The sequence below is a fragment of the Melanerpes formicivorus genome, unplaced genomic scaffold, assembly GCF_026170545.1.
Source record: "Melanerpes formicivorus ecotype bairdi unplaced genomic scaffold, bMelFor1.0.p_v2 SCAF_1, whole genome shotgun sequence".
In the NCBI taxonomy this organism is placed as follows: Eukaryota; Metazoa; Chordata; class Aves; order Piciformes; family Picidae; genus Melanerpes; species Melanerpes formicivorus.
In genome coordinates, this window is record NW_027142353.1 from 32,433,194 (window position 1) to 32,452,340 (window position 19,147).

Consider the following 19,147-nt stretch of genomic DNA (forward strand, 5'->3'; position numbering starts at 1 on the left):
AATAAAAAGGAGACTAAAAACTTTGGATGTGGTAACTACAGAGACAAATGATGTGGACACTGTGCTTGGAGACCAGCCAGAGCAGTGACCTCCAGACAGGAGAAAAGCACTAAGGTAACCCACTGCCAACCAGCCAGCAGACTATAACCTGTCCATTGACTCAGACTGAAAATGAGATGATGATTGCCAACCACCAGACCAAGGTCTTTGCCAACCCTTCCAGCTGGCATCACGCAATTGTGGGCCCAGGTGAACCTCATGAGGTTCAACAAGAGCAAGTGCAGGGCTCTGCCCCTGGGCTGGAACAATCCTCACTATCAGTACAGACTCGGGGAGGAGGGAATGGAAAGAAGCCCTGAGGAAATGGACTTGGGGGTGCTGGTGGGGGGAGAAGCTGGACAGGAGCAGGCAATGTGAGCTTGCAGCACAGAAGGCCAAGGGCAGCCTGGGCTGCATCCAAAGCAGCGTTGGCAGCAGAGCCAGAGAGGTGATTCTGCCACTTTGCTCTGCTCTGGGGAGACCTCACCTGGAGTGCTGTGTGCAGCTCTGGAGCCCTCAGAGCAGGAAGGACCTGGAGCTGCTGGAGCAGGTCCAGAGGAGGCCATGAAAATGCTCAGGGGTTGGAGCAGCTCTGCTCTGAGGCCAGGCTGAGGGAGCTGGGGGTGTTCAGCCTGGAGAAGAGAAGGCTCTAGGGAGACCTTAGAGCAGCTTGCCAGTACCTGAAGGAGGCTACAGGAAGGCTGCAGAGAGACTGTTTGCAAAGGCCTGCAGGGACAGGACAAGAGGCAATGGCTTCAAACTAGAGCAGAGCAGATTCAGATTGGATATTAGGAACAGGCTCTGCACCATGAGGCTGGTGAAAAAGAGGAACAGGTTGCCCAGGGAAGTAGTTGGGGCCCCTTCCCTTGAGATATTCAATGTGATGCTCAACAGGGCTCTGGGCAACCTGATCTAGTTGAGGATGTCCCTGCTGACTGCAGGGAAGTCGGGCTGGTTGACCTTTGGAGGTCCCTTAGAGCCTGGACCATTCTATGATTTGATGAATTCCCTATTTCTGAGACAAAGCCTTGGGTGTTACTCGTGAAGACAAAATAACAAACTAAACACCTGGACTTAATGTTTCAGAGGGTCACATCTAGTCCTATGTACCTAAAGGTCCCTGCTGAGGTGACACAACTGAGCTGGAGCATAGGAAAAATTAATGAAGTATATTGAGTGGAGTGTGTCCTGTTGGAGCATGTCTGGAGAAGGGCAACAAAGCCTGGGAAGGGTCTGGAGAACAGGGCTGGTGAGGAGCAGCTGAGGGAACTGGGAGGAGACTGAGGTGAGAGCTCATTGCTCTCTACATCTCCCTGAAAAGACATCATAAGGAGGTGGGGGTTGGTCACTTCTCCCTCATATCAGGACATAGAACAAGAGGAAATGGCCTCAAGTTGCACCAAGGGAGGTTTATGTTGGATATTAAGAAACATTTATTTCCTGTAAGAGTGGTCAGGCACTGGAACGGGCTGCCCAGGGAGGTGGTGGAGTCACCATCCCTGGAGGTGTTGAAGATCTGTGTGGCCATGGCACTTGGGGACATGGTTTAATGGCCATGGTGGTGTTAGGTTGACAGTTGGACTTGATGATCTTAAAGGTCTCTTCCAAATGAAACAAATCTGTTATTCTATGACTCCATGACCTGTATCTCACCTCCATCTCTTCCTCTTGCTCAATCCTGTCCTCCAGTACACACAGACCAGCCCCAGCTTGCACACAGTCAAAGCAGAGAGCTTCAGTATTGTCTACACTTCTGAGCAGGTCCCAGTTAGCTTTTGGGCCTGGATACAGTCCACCTCAATGTGATGGTGGCATATGCTGCAACTTGGAATGGTTTGGGTTGGAAGGGACCTTTAAAAGGTCATCTAGCCCAACCCCCCTGCATTAAGGAGGGACATCTTCATCTGAGATCAAGTATCTGTCACTTGGAGATACTACCACCAGCCTTTCTCAGTTTGTGGACTATATCCAGAGGACATCAGGGACTGAAAGGGGATCTAATAAATGTTCATAATTATCTGAGGGCTGGGGGTCAGGAGGGAGGGGACAGGCTCTGCTCAGTTGCTCCCTGTGATAGGACAAGGGGCAATGGATAGAATCTACAGCACAGGAGGTTCCACCTCAGCATGAGGAGAAACTTCTTCATTGGGAGGGTCACAGAGCACTGGAACAGGCTGCTCAGGGAGGTTGTGGAGTCTCCTTCTCTGGAGGCTTTCCAGCCCCATCTGGATGTGTTCTGTGTAACCTGTGCTGGATTCTGTGGTCTTGCTCTGGCAGGGGGGTTGGACTGGATGATCTTTGGAGGTTCTTTCCAAGCCCTAACATCCTGTGAGCTGTGATCCTGTGACATCAAGACACAGAGAGTGGCAGGATGCCTGCATGTCTGCAGCACCCATCTCCACCCTCTTTGTGTCCACCTAAATACAAGGCCTGTCTCTACTCATGGTTATTACATAGTCATCCAACTCTGTCTCCTCCTGATACTAAAGGTATGGATCAAGCAACTGCTGAGCCAGAGCTCAGCCTTAGCCAAAGCTGCCAAACATCTCTCTGAACAACCTTTTCTGGATGGAAGGAAACATCCTACCCCTTCCCATCCATCCAAGAGCAAAAGGGAATCCATTTCCATGGGTTTCTTTAGAGACACTCTTATCCAAGCCTAGTCATAGAATCATAGAATGGTTGGGGTTGGAAGGAACTTTCAAAGTCCATCTAGTCCAGGCCCTATGCAGTCAGCAGGGACATCTTCACCTAGATCAGGTTGCTCAAAGCCCCATCCAACCTGATCTGGAATGTTTCCAGGAGTTCATACCTGAAGTGACCTTAGGAAACGAAATCTACCCAGGAATGTTCTTTGGTACTGAAGCCTGGGCCAGTCCATGGTCACTCTACTAAACTCCTTTAATCCTCAAAATAAGCTGTTTGCACCCAAACTCCATGTTGGGATCTGTTCTTGGCTCATGTCCATGCCCAAACCCAGCCTAGGAAGTGGACTAAGGACTATTTCCACAAGGGACCTCCAGAGATCAACCCCTGCACCAGAGCAGGTTCACCTAGAGCAGGTTGTATAGGACAGTGTCCAGGTGGGCTTTCAACGACTCCAGAGATGGAGACTCCACCACCTCTCTGGGCAGCCTGTTATGGCCCTATGAGGAGAGGGTGAGGGAGCTGGGGTTGTTTAGCCTGGAGAAGAGGAGACCTTATTGCTCTCTACAACTACCTGAAGGGAGGTTGTAGCCAGGTGGGGGTTGGTCTCTTCTCCCAGGAAACCAGCAGCAGAACAAGAGGACACAGTCACAAGCTGCACCATCACTGGAAGTGTTTAAAAAGAGCCTGGATGAGGCACTTGGTGCCATGGTTTAGTTGATGAGATGGTGTTGGGTGATAGGTTGGACTTGATCTCAGAGGTCTGTTCCAACCTGGTTAATTCTGTATTCTGTATTGGGTGTCTCAGTGTGGTGGCCATGTCCTCCACTGGAGATCTTCAAAACTAGATTAGATAAAATCAATGTGGTGTGGTTTATATATATCACCCCCTTCCCTAGGAATGGGATATGGACCAGATGATCTCGGGATGTCCTTCCAGACTTCCATTTCCATCACTATAATGATGGAGTAGAGAAACATAGAATAGTTGGGGTTGGAAAAGACCTTTAAGATCATCCAGTCCAACCATTCTCTGACTCTACCAAGGCTGCTGCTAAACCATGGCCCTCAGCACCACATCTCTGCCTCTTTCAAAAACCTCTGGGGATGGAGATTCAACCACCTCCCTGGGTAGCCTGTTCCAGTGTTTGAAAACCCTGTCAGTGAAGAAGTTTCTTCTAATCTCCAACATAAACCTCCCCTGGTGACACATCAGGCTGTTACCTCTCATCCTATCACTTACTACTTGGGAGACGAGACCAATCCCCACCTGGCTCTAATTCCTTTTGGGGAGTTCTATAATGAGATCTCCTCTCAACTTTCTCTTCTCCAGACTGAACAACCCCCAGTTCCCTCAGTTGCTCCTCACCAGCCCTGTTCTCCAGACCCCTCACCAGCTTGGTCCTTCTCTGGACCTGCTGCAGCCCCTCAATGTCCTCCTTGGAGTGAGGGCCCAAAACTGAGCACATTACTCAAGATATTGACTTCATATAGCTTGCTTCAGCACTCCTACATGGACATCCCTCCTTAAATGATCTCCTCTGTGTCTCACAAAAACACAGAGTGAGTCTCCAGCACTGACTCATTCATCTCTAGAGCTACTACACAATCTCATCTGCTCCACATCTTTAGTACCTCCAGGGCTCAAGATGAATGACAGAACATTAGCAACAGGCACTTCATTAATACTAGAGGCAGTCCAAAATTTCCCATTGAAGCCTTCCTTGCTTTGTTTCCTCTGATAGGAAAGGATATTGGTGGAGAAACAAAATAATTAAAAAAAGAAGATAATTTATTTGGTCTGTATATATATGCACGGTCTCTATATATCTGCTCTGTGTATATGTGGCCTCTGAGGTGGATTGCAAACAGGCTTGACAACAGACTTCAGAGGGTCAGCATCAGTGGCACAGAGCCAACTTGGAGGCCTCTGGCCAGCGGTGTTCCCCAGGGATCAGTGCTGGACCCAGTTTTATTCAGTATCTTTACCAACAACCAGGTTGAAGGGATTGAGAGTGTCCTCAGCAAGGTTCTGATGATACAAAACTGGGGGCTGGCTGACACCTCTCAGGCTGTGCTGCCATCCAACCAGATCTGGACAGGTTGTGCTGAGAGCTGGGTGCAGGCAAACCTCATGGATTTCAATAAGAACAAGTGCAGGGTCCTGCATGTGGGGAGAAATAACAGCAGGCACCAGGACAGGGTAGGGGCTGCCCTGCCGGAAAGCAGCTCCATTGAGAAAGACCTTGGATCTTTCTCCAAGACCAAGGGATCCTTGGATGCAGCAAGAAAAGTGTGGCCAGCAGGGACAGGGAGGTTCTTCTCCCCCTCTGCTCTGCCCTCCTGAGACAACAGCTGCAATCCTGTGTCCAGTTCTGGGCTCCCCAGCTCAAGAGAGACAGAGACCTGCTGAAGAGAGTCCAAGGGAGAGCCAGGAGGATGCTTAGGGAACTTGAGCATCTCCCCTGTGAAGAGCTGTTTAGTCTGGCTGTTTAGTGTGGAGAAGAGAAGGCTGAGAGGGGACCTGATCAATGTCTCTCAATCTCTGAGGGGTGGCTGTCAAGATGAGGGGCCCAAGCTCTCTTGGGTGCTGCACAGTAATAAGATGAGGAACAATGAATGCAAAGTTGAACACAGAAGGTTTCAGCTCAACATGAGGAGAAACTTCTTTGGTGTGAGGGTGCTGGAGCCCTGGAGCAGGCTGCCCAGAGAGGTTGTGGAATCTTCTTCTCTGGAGACTTTCCAAACCCACCTGGATGCATTCCTGGGTGGACTACCCTGGGTGATGCTGCTCTGGCATGGGGGTTGGACTGGATGATCTCTGGATCTCCCTTTCAACTGTCCCACACCACATCCTGGTCTCCAAGCTGGTGCAGGATGGGTTTGATGGAAGGACCATTCAGTGGATAAAGAACTGGCTTCATGGCCACACCCAAAGGGTAGTTATCAATGGGTCCATGCTGAAGTGGAGGCCAGGGACAATTGGAGTTCCTCAGGGATCATTACTGAGACCTGTCTTGCTTAATATCTTTGTGGGAGCCATGGACAGTGGCACTGAGTGCACCCTCAGCAAGTTTGCTGATGACACCTAGTTGTGCGTTGCAGCAGACAGCTGGAGGGAAGGGATCCATCCAGAGGGACCTTGACAGGCTGGAGAGCTGTGCCCATGACAACCTCATGAAGTTCAACAAGACCAAGTGCAAGGTCCTGCAGCTAGGTCAGAGCAATCCCAGGCACTGATATAGGCTGGGCAGGGACTGGCTGGAGAGCAGCCCTGAAGAAAAGGCCTTGGGGGTGCTGGGGCAGGAGAAGCTCAACAGGAGCCAGCAGTGAGCACTTGCAGCCCAGAGAGCCAACCACAGCCTGGGCTGCAGCAAGAGAAGTGTGGCCAGCAGGGCCAGGGAGGGGATTCTGCCCCTCTGCTCCACTCTGCTGAGACCACACCTGGAGCACTGTGTCCAGTTCTGGAGCCTCTGTGCCAGGAAGGATCTGGAGGTGCTGCAAGGTGTCCAGAGCAGGTCCACGAGGATAAGCAGAGGGCTGGAGCTGCTCTGCAGTGAGGACAGACTGAGAGAGTTGGGGTTGTTCAGTCTGGAGAGGGGAAGGCTCCAAGGAGACCTAATTGTGGCCTTCCAGTATCTGAAGGGGGCTACAAGAAAGCTGGGGAGGGACTTTTGAGGGTGTCAGGGAGTGACAGGACTGGGGGGAATGGAGCAAAACTAGAAATGGGAAGATTGAGATTGGCTGTTAAGAAGAAGTTCTTCCCCATGAGGGTGGTGAGACATTGGCACAGGTTGCCCAGGGAAGTGGTGGAAGCCTCATCCCTGGAGGTTTTTAAGGCCAGGCTGGATGTAGCTCTGAGCAACCTGCTGAAGTGTGAGGTGTCCCTGCCCATGACAGGGGGGTTGGAACAGGGTGATCCTTGAGGTCCCTTCCAACTCTAACAACTCTATGATTCTATGAAAGTACTGTGATACTGTGATTTCTGGTAAAACTACAAGGTTGTCTTTTTGGTGGAGAACTTGAAGAGGTTTCATGATGTTACTTCTTTGGGGAACATTCCTGACTTTACTAACCATCTGACACCATAGAAAGGGCTGAAATTTCCCCTTTGCATCTTTTTTATCCAGTTTTTTTTTTTCCTTCATGGAATAAAGGTAACACAAGGACAAGACTGAAAGATGAAGAAGGCAGAGAAAAATAAACCACCCAGGACACACTCAAGGTCAACACCAGCCCTCTCCATTCCCCTCCATCCATGCAGCAGGAAGTAAAGCTCAAGGTATTCAGTACCCAGTAGAGATAAACCCCTCAACGATGCCAGCAGCTCCTCCTGTTCCTCCAAAACCCTCAATGATGCCACCAGACTCTCCTGTTCCTCCAAACCCCTCAATGATGCCACCAGACTCTCCTGTTCCTCCAAACCTCTCAATGATGCCACCAGCTCCTCCTGTTCCTCCAAAACCCTCAATGATGCCACCAGACTCTCCTGTTCCTCCAAACCTCTCAATGATGCCACCAGACTCTTCTGTTCCTCCAAACCTCTCAATGATGCCACCAGCTCCTCCTGTTCCTCCAAAGCCCTCAATGATGCCACCAGCTCCTCCTGTTCCTCCAAAGCCCTCAATGATGCCACCAGACTCTCCTGTTCCTCCAAACCCCTCAATGATGCCACCAGCTCTTCCTGTTCCTCCAAAGCCCTCAATGATGCCACCAGCTCCTCCTGTTCCTCCAAAGCTTACAATGATGCCACCAGCTCCTCCTGTTCCTCCAAAGCCCTCAATGATGCCACCAGCTCCTCCTGTTCCTCCAAACCTCTCAATGATGCCACCAGACTCTCCTGTTCCTCCAAACCTCTCAATGATGCCACCAGCTCCTCCTGTTCCTCCAAAGCCCTCAATGATGCCACCAGCTCCTCCTGTTCCTCCAAAGCCCTCAATGATGCCACCAGCTCCTCCTGTTCCTCCAAAGCCCTCAATGATGCCACCAGCTCCTCCTGTTCCTCCAAACCTCTCAATGATGCCACCAGACTCTCCTGTTCCTCCAAACCCCTCAGTGATGCCACCAGCTCCTCCTGTTCCTCCAAACCTCTCAATGATGCCACCAACTCCTCCTGTTCCTCCAAAGCCCTCAATGATGCCACCAGCTCCTCCTGTTCCTCCAAAGCTTACAATGATGCCACCAGCTCCTCCTGTTCCTCCAAAACCCTCAATGATGCCACCAGCTCCTCCTGTTCCTCCAAAGCCCTCAATGATGCCACCAACTCTTCCTGTTCCTCCAAAGCTCTCAATGATGCCACCAGATCCTCCTATTGTCATCAGGTAATTAAACAAGGAAAGGCTCCACCCAACACCAACAGCTTTCCATGGAGCTAAGAAGCCTCCAGAATGGGTCCTGGCTCTTATCTAGAAGTCACATCAGCCACACAAACCTAGTATCCCTACATGATATAAGACACCCTGGGCCTTAAGCTTGGTCCTTCAGGGTCCAGAGGCCACCATGAGAAGCAGGACTGCAGAGAAGAAGAGGACATGCAACCTGCTTTGGGGGGGTGTGGAAACTGAGGCAAGAAGCACCTTGGGGCTGGAACCTGGGTCACACCAGGTGACAGTGACGGCTTCCAGTACCTCAAGCCCAGAAGAACAACAGGAGAACGATGCTCTGGAGCTGCACTCTGACCCCAGCCTCATTCCTGATGCACTGCATAGGCTCAGGTAGGTCACTCAGTACCTCTGCCTCAGTTTCCTCACATCCAAAGAGGAGGAGTCACAGAACAGTCACTGGCAAGCAGATGCCACCATGCATGACTCAATCATCTTCAACCCTACTTGCTGTCAATGGATGGAAGTCCCTTAACTTGTGGAAACCATTAAGAAGGAGCATCTCAGCCCACTGTGGCCCTTGGTTTGCCAAGGGAATTTAGAATCACAGCATCACAGAATGCCCTGGGTTGGAATAGACCCTTGACGGTCATCTTGTCCAACCTCCCTGCAGTCAGCAGGGACAATTTGTTGGGGCATAAGTACCTAAATAAATCCCAGATTCAAATATTTAATAAGTGTGTATTGATAATCTAAAGGCAAAGAGGAATAATCTAAAGATGAATAATACAGAGGTGGAGAAAAATAATACAAATAAATCTTCTGTATTCTGTAGGATCTCTGGGCACAGACAGTCTCTTTCAGACAGGCAAAGCCCTGTCCCAGCTGCTCTGGCCTCACTGGAGGCATCTGGGTTCAAATGCTAATGCAGGCAAATCATCCCTGTCTCGGTCTGGGACTAGCCTCCATCCCCCATGGTCATCACCTCTGCTCTGAAGGTCCAGGCAGACCTGGGAGGAGGGCACAAGCACACAGTTTCTGCAGTGTTGATTTGTCTTGGTATCAAGAGGTTAGCAAAGGGAATTCCTCCTTTTAGCATAGACTTCCCTGATGACCTTGGGCTGGCTGCTTACCCTGTCCCATGCTCTGCTCTCTCACCTCAAGGGGACAGAGTGAGTTGCATAAATCATTGCTGGTGTCCCTTTGGTTTCACCAAGGAATTGTTCCTCAGCCTCAGAGCATCACATTACACTGATCTGCAGCGGCGGCAGAGGGCTGTAAGGAAATCTCCCCCTTGCTCTCTGCTGCTGGGGAACCTTCCTCCATGCACAAGCTCCCCAAAGGCCATGGAGAACTGGTCCCATATCAGCCATCCTTGCTCCTCTCTAATAAAAGGTCACCAGGAGGTAACTTAGGTTGCTTGGTGGCCCATAAAGGTTGTTCAAATAGGCTGTGGAGTCTCCATTGGTGTTTGAAACCCACCCAGCAGGGACTCCTGGAGCAGCAAGGTTCTCGAGAGTAAGAAGGATTTGGAGAATTTGGCTTTTAGAAAGAACCCAAAGAACAAACAACACTTAAAAGATGCCTAATTTGAACAGAAAATTAGAACAATTAGCCCAAACGTCACTCATGCATGAATGAAGAAGTGCTTATGTTCCAGGGCTGAGCATCAGAGCAAACACTTCTCTTCCAATATGCCTCAAGGAAGAAAAACTTGGAAGTGGGAGAACAGATAAGGACCCAAAGAGAAAGAGAAGCCCTGAGGGTGTCCTGAAGGAGCAACACAAGGAGGGCTGAAACCTTCAGATTCCTCTTGGGTTCAACATCTGAGCTGCCCCAACCCCTTTGCATGGAGAGGACACTCAAGCCAGCCTGTATGAATTTGCTGGAGCAGACAGGAGGGATGGTACATGGAGGGATGATGGGAGGGTGAGCAATCTGCATTTCAATATGCAAATAACCAAGCCTAATTATCCTTTACACCAGCAGAGAAGAGCAACACAACAGCTCTCCAGCCCTAGGACAGCTTTCTGCTGTAGAATCATAGAATCAAAGAATCTTAGGGGCTCTATGGGACCTCTGGAGACCACCTAGTCCAACCCCCTGCCACTACTGAGCTGCAGACCTTGGAAGATGACCAGACAAAAAGCTGAGTCAAAAATCACAGCAGGCCAAAGCAGATTGAAGGGCTGTGTTACTTCTGGAAAAACCTTAACCCCACACCTTCCATCCCTGCAAAAGAGACACCTTGAAAATCCCTGGCTGCATCCTCATGTCTCGAACAACCATCACCACCACACCTGGATCCACCTGAGCCCACAGCATCCCTTTCACCCAGAGCAAGAGCCTGAGAGGACACATAACTACAACAAAAAAAAAAAAAAAAGCCAACCAAAATCTCCACTGCCTGAACCATTTCCCACACGAGGACGTGGGAAGGCTGATCATTGCCAGCTCTGCCATGGCCATGGTGGGACAGAAGAGTCCAAACCCAGCTTCACTTTAAACCTGAATGGATTCCCTACCCATCTGAGGGCAGGGTGCCACCTCTGAATCTCCCTGGGGAAGGAAAATCAACCGTTCAAAGGCATAAACACCTTGGCAACCACACAGGTAGAGGGAGGAGGAGGAGGAAAAAAGGTTGCCGTGACACCTTTGTCCCAACAAACCCCACCTTTGCTCTCCCTCCACCCCAGCCTCGGTGGCAGTGGGCTCTGCCAAGGAAAGCTCTGGAAAACACAACTGCAGCAAAGCCTCCTTGCAGGGCAGCCACTCCAGCACTTTTGTTTTGCATTCCCAAGGCATCCAAGCTCCCTTCAAGCCAGAAAGAAAGAACAGCGGCGCACGACAAGGAGTTCCGCGCTCCGAATCCTGAATGCAATCGCTTCCCGGGGTGAAGTGAGGGCATCTCATTCCCAACCAGGGTGGGGGGGACGATGGAGGGGGGTGGGGGGGAGACAGAGGGATGTGAGCTGCGTTAAACATGGCAGCATCCAACAGCTGCCCCACCCAAGCGGCCTAGGACGCGTGTCACCTGCATCCCAGGATGCTTTGTCTGGAGGGGATGCTCCCAGCCTGGGGTGCTGCGTGGGACCTTCCCATGCGTGTGCCCCACCTGCGGGTGGGACCCTGGGGATGCAGTGATGTGGTCAGGATGCCTGGTCCTCGGGGTTGGCTGCACGACGGCAGCCGAGAGTGAGCTTGGAAATGACCAGCAGCCACCGGTAACATCCCAGGGATGTGATTCCAAACCTGCTCCTGCTGAAAGCCAAGGTGCTGAGAGTCGCTGCATTTCTGGATATGGTCGGGATGGAGGGGGCGGGGGGCAGAGGACACAGGAAGCTGCTGCAAATCCAGTGGACAAAAAGGACCACGGTTTCACCACCTGCACAGCAGCTCCCCACACCCCAGCAGCGACAGCCAGAGGTGGGGAATTTTAAGGACATTCTCCCCAACCCCCCGCCAGGAGAAGGGAGACAGCAAATCTTCCCTCCCCCCGCCAAATGTTTCCAAGCTGTATTCATTCACCCTACTCCCAGGGTAGGGATGGGCATTAAGGAACTGGAGAAGGGCTGAGGGTTCACCCAACTCCCAGGATAGGGATGGGCATTAAGGAACTGGAGAAGGGTTGGGATGGAGTAGCTGCGGGGGTGTCTCACCTGTAAGACGAGCTGACCCCCGCCGCCACCTCCTCCTTGATCTGCCTGTTGAGAGCATCGGCGGTCGCCCTGCCCCCGCCCGCCTCCTCCACCTTCTTCCGACCCTTCTCTCTCCCATCCCCGGGCCGGATCCCTTTGGGATGCTCATCCTCCACCTCAGCATCTTCCTCTTTCTTCTCGGGAAGAACCTTCCGTCTTTTCTCTTGAGCTGGTTTCTCTGGGGAACCGCGGTCCAGGGCAAGGACCGGGGAAGGTCCCGGTTTAGGGATCCAGGGATGATCCCCGCGTTTAGGGATGGGCCAGGCACGGAAATCCTTCTGGTACTGGGTCTCCTTCTCGAAAGGGGTATCCGAGGGCTGGTATTCGCTTTTGGGTTTGCAGCTGGGTTCCGGTCGCTGCACCTTCCAGGGTTTGTAATCGTGTCGCATCACCGAATCAGCCGGGGGAGAAGCGTGGGGAGCCGGGCCGGGGCGGGTAGCACCGGGAGCCGCTTCCCCCCCACCTCCAACCCCCGCCGCTGCCGCCGCCGCCTCCCCACCGGGCTGGGTTTCGATGGGGGCAGAGGAGCGAGGAGGAGGAGGCTGAAGAAGATGATGCGCGGGAGCGCCGGGATGCTCGGTGGCCTCCGAGTATTTGGTGAAAACGAGAGGGACAGCGATGTCGGCTTTGTCCAGCTGGTTCCAGAAGCGGGCGATGCAGCAGGCGCGGGTGATGCAGGGCCACGCCATGGCGGCCCCGCGCAAGGAGCGCACCCGCTCCGCACCGCGCTCCGCGCCCAGGCAGCGCCGGGCGCAGGCAGGCAGGGAGGGGGGGGGGGGCGGGGCGAAAATGGGCCTGGTCACGCCCCCCGCCGCGTGAAGGGAACTAAAGAGGCGTGGCCTAAGGGGAGGGGCTTGTGCGGCGTAAGGTATGGGGGGAGAGACCTCGAGGGCTGGGCAGCAGCGCCTGTGAACGTATGCGAGCACGCAGTCATACACGCGTCAGACATGCCCAGGCACGAGCACACCTGCTGAGTCACGCACGTCAGACATGCACACGCCTGCAGAGGCACACGCACGCTCACACATGCACACCCATCTCAGACATGCACACCCAGGCATGCACACACCTGCGGAGTCACGCACGTCAGACATGCACATGCCTGCAGAGTCACACGCACGCACACACACACATGCACACCCATCTCAGACATGCACACCCAGGCATGCACACGCCTGCAGAGTCACATGCATACATGCACACACACATGCACACACACATCAGACATGTCTAGGCATGCACACACCTGCAGACTCACACACATGTTCATGCACACACATGTCAGACATGCCCAGGCATACACACACCTGCAGAGTCACACATATGCATACACGCATGCACATGCACGCACATGTCAGGCATGCACACATCTGTAGAGTCATACACATACATGCACACACACACATATGCACACACATCAGACATGCCCAGGCATGCACACACCTATAGAGTCACACACATGCATGCCATGCACACATGCACACATGCATGTAAGACACATCTCTTGCATGCACATACAGAGCCACAAACATGCACAGAGACATACAAGACACACTCCTGCATGCACAGAGATGCACAGACACACCCCTGGAAGTGCACACATGCACAGTCATGTAGGACATGTTGATGCAGCATGAATACACACTTGCACAGTCACACGTGTGCACAGACATGTCAGACATGCCTCAGCACACGCATATGTCCACACACAGAATGACAGAATCAGCCAGGTTGGAAGAGAACTTCAAGATCATCAAGTGCAAACAATCACCCAACCCCAACTAATCAACCAGACCATGGCACCAAGTGCCTCATCCAAGCTCTTCTTAAACACCTCCAGGGACATCAACCCCACCACCTCCCTGGGCAGTACATTCCAATGGCAAATCACTCTTTCTATGAAGAACTTCTTCCTAACCTCCAGCCTAAACCCCCCCTGGCACAGCTTGAGACTGTGTCCTCTTGTTCTGGTGCTGGCTGCCTGGGAGACCAACCCCCAGCTGGCTACAACCTCCCTTCAGGTAGTTGTAGACAGCAATAAGGTCTCCTCTGAGCCTTCTCCTCCCCAGGCTAAACAACCCCAGCTCCCTCAGCCTCTCCTCCCAGGGCTGTGCTCCAGACCCCTCCCCAGCTTTGTTGCCCTTCTCTGGACACCTTCCAGCAACTCAACATCATTCTTGAATTAAGGGACCCAGAACTGTACACAGTACTCAAGCATGTAAAAGCATGCACAGCCACACACATGTCAAACCCACCCTTCATGCATTCACACTTGCACAGGCACACATAAGACATTTCAGTAGTTTAAGGGGCCTCTAAGAAACATGGGGAGGGACTCTTTATCTGGGAGGATAATGGCAGGACCACAGAATCATAGAAACATTCATGTTGGAAAAGACCCTCAGGATCACCAAGTCCAACCCAGAACTCTACTCTGCAAGGGTCACTCCTAAACCAGAGTCCCAAGCACCACATCAAAACCACCTTGAAACACATTCAGGCTTGGTGACTCAACCACCTCCCTGCCCAGCACATTCCAGTTCCTGACCACTCTTGCTGTGAAAAAATGTTTCCTACTGTCCAGTCTAAAGCTACCCAGTCACAGCCTAAGGCCATTCCCTCTTGTTCTATCACTAATGACCTGTGAGAAGAGACCAGCATCAACCTCTCCACAGCCTCCTTTCAGGTAGTTGTAGATAGCAATGAGGTCTCCCCTCAGCCTCCTCTTCGCCACCCTAACCATCCCCAGCTCCCTCAGCCGCTCCTCAGATTCAATCTTCAGGCCCTTCCCCAGCTTCCTTGCCCTCCTCTGCTCTGGCTCCAGCTGAGAGATGATGTTATCAACTGGAAGAGGGTAGATTTAGATTAAAGAAGATTTTCTTCACCATGAGGGTGGTGACACACTCAAACAGATCTCCCAGAGAAGCTGTAAATGCTCCCTCCATGGAAATGTTCAAGGCCAGGTTGGATGAGGCCTTAAGCAATATGGGCTAGTGGAAGATGTCCCTGTCCATAGCATGGGGCTTGGAACTGGATGATCTTTAAGGTCCCTTCCAACTTGAACATTTCTATGACTCCTGAGTTGGATTCACAACCCCAAATGCCACCTGGTACTTCCCTCCACACCCTGTTTTCCAGCCTTGTCTTCACTTTCTCCCTTCTGACCTCCTTCACGCCATCCTCCATCTTCCCTCCATTTCCCTCTCTACCTGCATCTCTCTCTTCATTCTCTGAACCAAATAAAGTAATTTTTAGCCTGAAGGGCCTACAGGAGAGTTGGGGAGGGACTTATCACAAGGGCTTGTGGTGATAGGATGAGGAGGAATGGATTGAAGCTGGAAGAGGGGAGACCTCCTTCATGCCATCCTCCATCTTCCCTCCATTTCCCTCTCTACCTCCATCTTTCTCTTCCTTCTCTGAACCAAGAGGAGGAATGGATTGAGGCTAGAAGAGGGGAGATTTAGACTGGAGATTAGGAAGAAATTAGAGGGAGTGTCTACTGGAACAGGTTGCCCAGGGAGGTTGTGGATTCCCCCATGCCAGAGGTGTTCAAGGTCAGGCTGGATGAGGTTTTGAGCTACTTGGTTTAGAGGGAGGTGACCCTGCCTATGGCAGGGGGCTGGAACTAGAGGATCTTTAAGGTGCCTTCCAACCCAAACCATTCTATCAATCTATGAATCTGTAAACCTTTCTCTGAACTTCCCTCATCTGCAGCTAACCTCAACTCACCCCAAAATGCTTGGTCATGCATTATTTGGTAAGAAAAGACAGGGGCAAAGCTGCTCAGTGAGGTTTTGCAGTGTCATGAGACTCTGCGCTGCTCTGCAGATGCCAGGCAGACCTGCATGGTGATAGAAGCTGCAGAAGAAAAAAATAAACCAAAGTTGCTCATCATCTCCTGCAGTGAACCTTCCAGTTCTATATAAATCTTGAAACGTGGTCACTCATCCACTTTCAGGAATCAGCTATGGAGAGAATTTAATCTCTTGCATCAAGTCAAATCCATTAGCTCTAATCAGCAGAAGTGATGTGCTGGCTGCAAAGCTCTCTCCAGGAGGATGGGAGTTAAAGAAATAAAAATGCCTCTGTGTTTAAATTACAATCACTACAGCAGAAAGCAAGAAAAGCTTTCTCCTTCTCCAGCCTCTTCTGGGAAAAGAGCAGAGCCAAGCATCACGCCACAGGGTGGGATGTTGGTCTTGGGGTTGGCCAAGGACACAGGTGGCACTCAGCAGTGGATTATAGCATCATAGAAGTGTGTCAGTTGGAAAAGACATCTAAGAACATCGAGTCCAACCATCTACCTAACACCGCCATGGCCATTAAACCATGCCTCAAAGTGCCATGGCCACACATCTTTTTAACACCTCCAGGGATGGGGACTCTACCACCTCCCTGCCAGCCTGTTTCAATCCCTGACCACTCTGGAAGGAAAGAAACTTCCTAATCTCCAACCTAAACATCTCCTGGAGAAACTTGAGGCAATTTCCTCTCATTCTATCTCCTGATCCTAGGGAGAAAAGCCCACCCCCCACCACACTGCAACCTCCTTTCAGGTAGTTGTAGAGAGCAATGAGGTCTCCCCTCAGCCTCCTCTTCTCCAGACTAAATCCCAGTTCCCTCAGCTGTTCCTCACCAGCTCTTCCCCAGCTTTGTTGCTCTTCTCTGGACAAGCTCCAGCACCTCAATGTCCTTCTTGGAATGAGGGGCCCAAAACTGAACCCAGTATTCAAAGCAGTGCTGAGTACAGGGGATTGTACCACTCTGGGGCACAGCCCTGCCAGAAGATTGCATGATGCCAATGGCACCACAAAGGGATACAAATCAGAGCAAGCCCAAGCACTGATTTTGGGTAGACCTCCAAGCAGTGGTTCCCTGATCCATCCCTACTGAGATCTGCTGATGTGGAGACAGGGAATAGCTATGAGGTTCTCTTGTGCATTAATAACTTGGATATTTTAGGAGCTGTCGTAGTTTGGGCTGGCTGCCCTCTGCTACGGGGTGCTTCCTGTGTCCAGAAGTCCAGCCCAGTGGGTGGACACAGGAAATTAGGTTATTTCCTACCATGATCCCTTGCACCACTATAAGTTTTGTGGCGGGGTCTGGCACTTCCTCTTTTCTTCCTCCTCCGTCAGCCGGTAACATGGGGGAGAGATCTCCTGGCTTTGGGCCTGGTTAGGCCCAAGGCCACGGGGGGATGGGCAGTCTCAGATCTGGCCAGCTGAGACTAGCCTAGCAATGGGAGGGGGAAGAAGGAGCCCTGGGGGTCTCGGGTGTACCCTCAGGTAGGGATGGGTTTCTCTGGGTCTGTTTTTGGGTTTCTCTCTCTCGTCACTGTATTTTTAGTTTTTTTTCTTGCACGCACTCACTGTTCTATTTAAACTTTCCATCACCTTTGCAATCCGTTTGTCTGAGTCGTTATTTCTGCGCGTGGTGGGGAGGGGGTCTGCCCCAACCCATTACAGGAGCAATCTCCATTGACCTGTGTTTGTTTTCAACAGCAGCACTATCTCTGTGTCCTTGATCATGGCAGGGTTGTCCCAGGAACTCACCCAGCTTTGCAGGTGATACCTGCACCAAAAAACCCTTGACTAAATCCCTCCTGTCCCCAAAAGCAGGGGCAAGAACACATGATGACACTGCAGCTTGCAAGAGGGTTTATAGTGGTTCCTCACATCTTCAATCACTTTGTAATCACACACAACTGCCAAGAAGGAGGACTTGCCTGGGGTGTTCTTGTTTTCCTTATCAATGGTTCTGATTCACACATGCTGGGAGGATTCTTCAAGGCCAAATGGGATGGGAGCCAAGAAAATAACAATAATAATAATAATAATAATAATAGTAATAGTAGTAATAATAATAATAATAATAATAATAATAATAATAGTAATAATAATTATTATTATTATTATTATTATTATTATTATTATTATATCTGAGTGTTGCATAAAGAAAAAATAATTGATTCCCTGAGTGCTTGAAAAAAAAATTCAACTGATAATTCAAGGACATAAGATTCTGAAACAAAAATTGCTGCCCTAACACAGCCAGATTCCAGAAGAATCACAGAATTGTCAGGGCTGGAAGAGACATCAAGGATCATCCAGCTCCACCACCGCCCTGCCATGGGCAGGGACACCTCACACTACAGCAGGTTTCTCAGAGCCACATCCAGTCTGGCCTTCAAAACCTCCAGGGATGAGGCTTCCACCACCAGACTAGAGAATAAAAGTGGTTTTGGAACAGGTAGAAGGTGCAGTAGAAGGTTAAAGACTCTGTTTTGATAGAATTTGCGTCAAGACCAAGTAGCAGCAGCAGAATTGCTTCTCTCACATCCATGCTCTTATCCAGATGGACAAAGATCAAGCTTGGTACAATTGCATCACATAAGTTTGGTGTGGTGGGAAGATCTCCAGCAAGGGAATCTTGCAGGGAACATCTACTGCTGGTGGAGTGATCATAGAATCATATAAACATGGAGTTGTTTCAGTTGGAGAAGACCTTTAAGATTATTCAGTCCAACATCCTCCAATTCTACCAGTATGATCCTAACCCATGTCCCTCAGCACCACATCTCTCCATCTTTTAAACACCTCCAGGGATGGGGATTCCACCAGCTCCCTGTGGAGCCTGGTCCAGTGTTTGAGAACCCTCTCAGCAGAGATGTTTCTTCTAATATCCAATCAAAAACTCCCCTGGTGCAACTTGAGGGCCATTTCCTTCTCTCAGCCTGTCACTTGTTACTAAGAAGAGACTCTAATAGGACAGGAAGAAATGAGGGTCAGAGAAACTGCTGGCCAAGGACAGCCTGGGCTGCAGCCAAAGCAGTGTTGGCAGCAGAGCCAGAGAGGTGATTCTGCCACTTTGCTCTGCTCTGGGGAGACCTCACCTGGAGTGCTGTGTGCAGGTCTGGAGCCCTCAGCACAGGAAGGACCTGGAGCTGCTGGAGCAGGTCCAGAGGAGGGCCAGGGAAATGCTCAGGGGGTTGGAGCAGCTCTGCTCTGAGGCCAGGCTGAGGGAGCTGGGGGTGTTCAGCCTGGAGAAGAAAAGGACACCTAATAACAGCCTTTCCAGTGCCAGGACAAGGGGCAATGGCTTCAACCTAGAGAAGAGCAGACTTAGATTGGATGTGAGGAATAAGTTCTTTACCATGAGGGTGGTGGAACACCGGAATAGGTTGCCCAGGGAGGTGGTTGAGGCCCCATCCCTGGAGTTATTAAAAGTGAGGCTCAACAGGGCTCTGGGCAACCTGAGCTAGTTGAGGATGTCCCTGCTGAGTGCATAGGGGGTTGGACTGGATGACTTTTGGAGGTCCCTTCCAACCCAGACCATTCTATGATTCTATGACAACTACTAAACCTTCAGCTTCCTTCTGATAGTTTTTCCTAATGGAGGGTAAATTGGTTTTGTGGAAAATTCTATCAGTGTGAGTGACTAAGA

The 19,147-nt window shown here is 51.1% G+C and overlaps 2 protein-coding genes across 2 annotated transcripts; both read right to left on the reverse strand.

The window, feature by feature from the left end:
• Nucleotides 1-6,971: 6,971 nt before the first annotated feature.
• Nucleotides 6,972-8,003, reverse strand: LOC137444498 (PE-PGRS family protein PE_PGRS33-like). Its single transcript, XM_068145303.1, has one exon. It carries the CDS (start codon nucleotides 8,001-8,003, stop codon nucleotides 6,972-6,974), a length of 1,032 nt encoding a protein of 343 aa, XP_068001404.1.
• Nucleotides 8,004-11,661: 3,658 nt separating this feature from the next.
• Nucleotides 11,662-12,443, reverse strand: MAP6 (microtubule associated protein 6). The gene has a single exon (XM_068137823.1). It carries the CDS (start codon nucleotides 12,391-12,393, stop codon nucleotides 11,662-11,664), a length of 732 nt encoding a protein of 243 aa, XP_067993924.1. The 5' UTR covers nucleotides 12,394-12,443.
• Nucleotides 12,444-19,147: the final 6,704 nt, after the last annotated feature.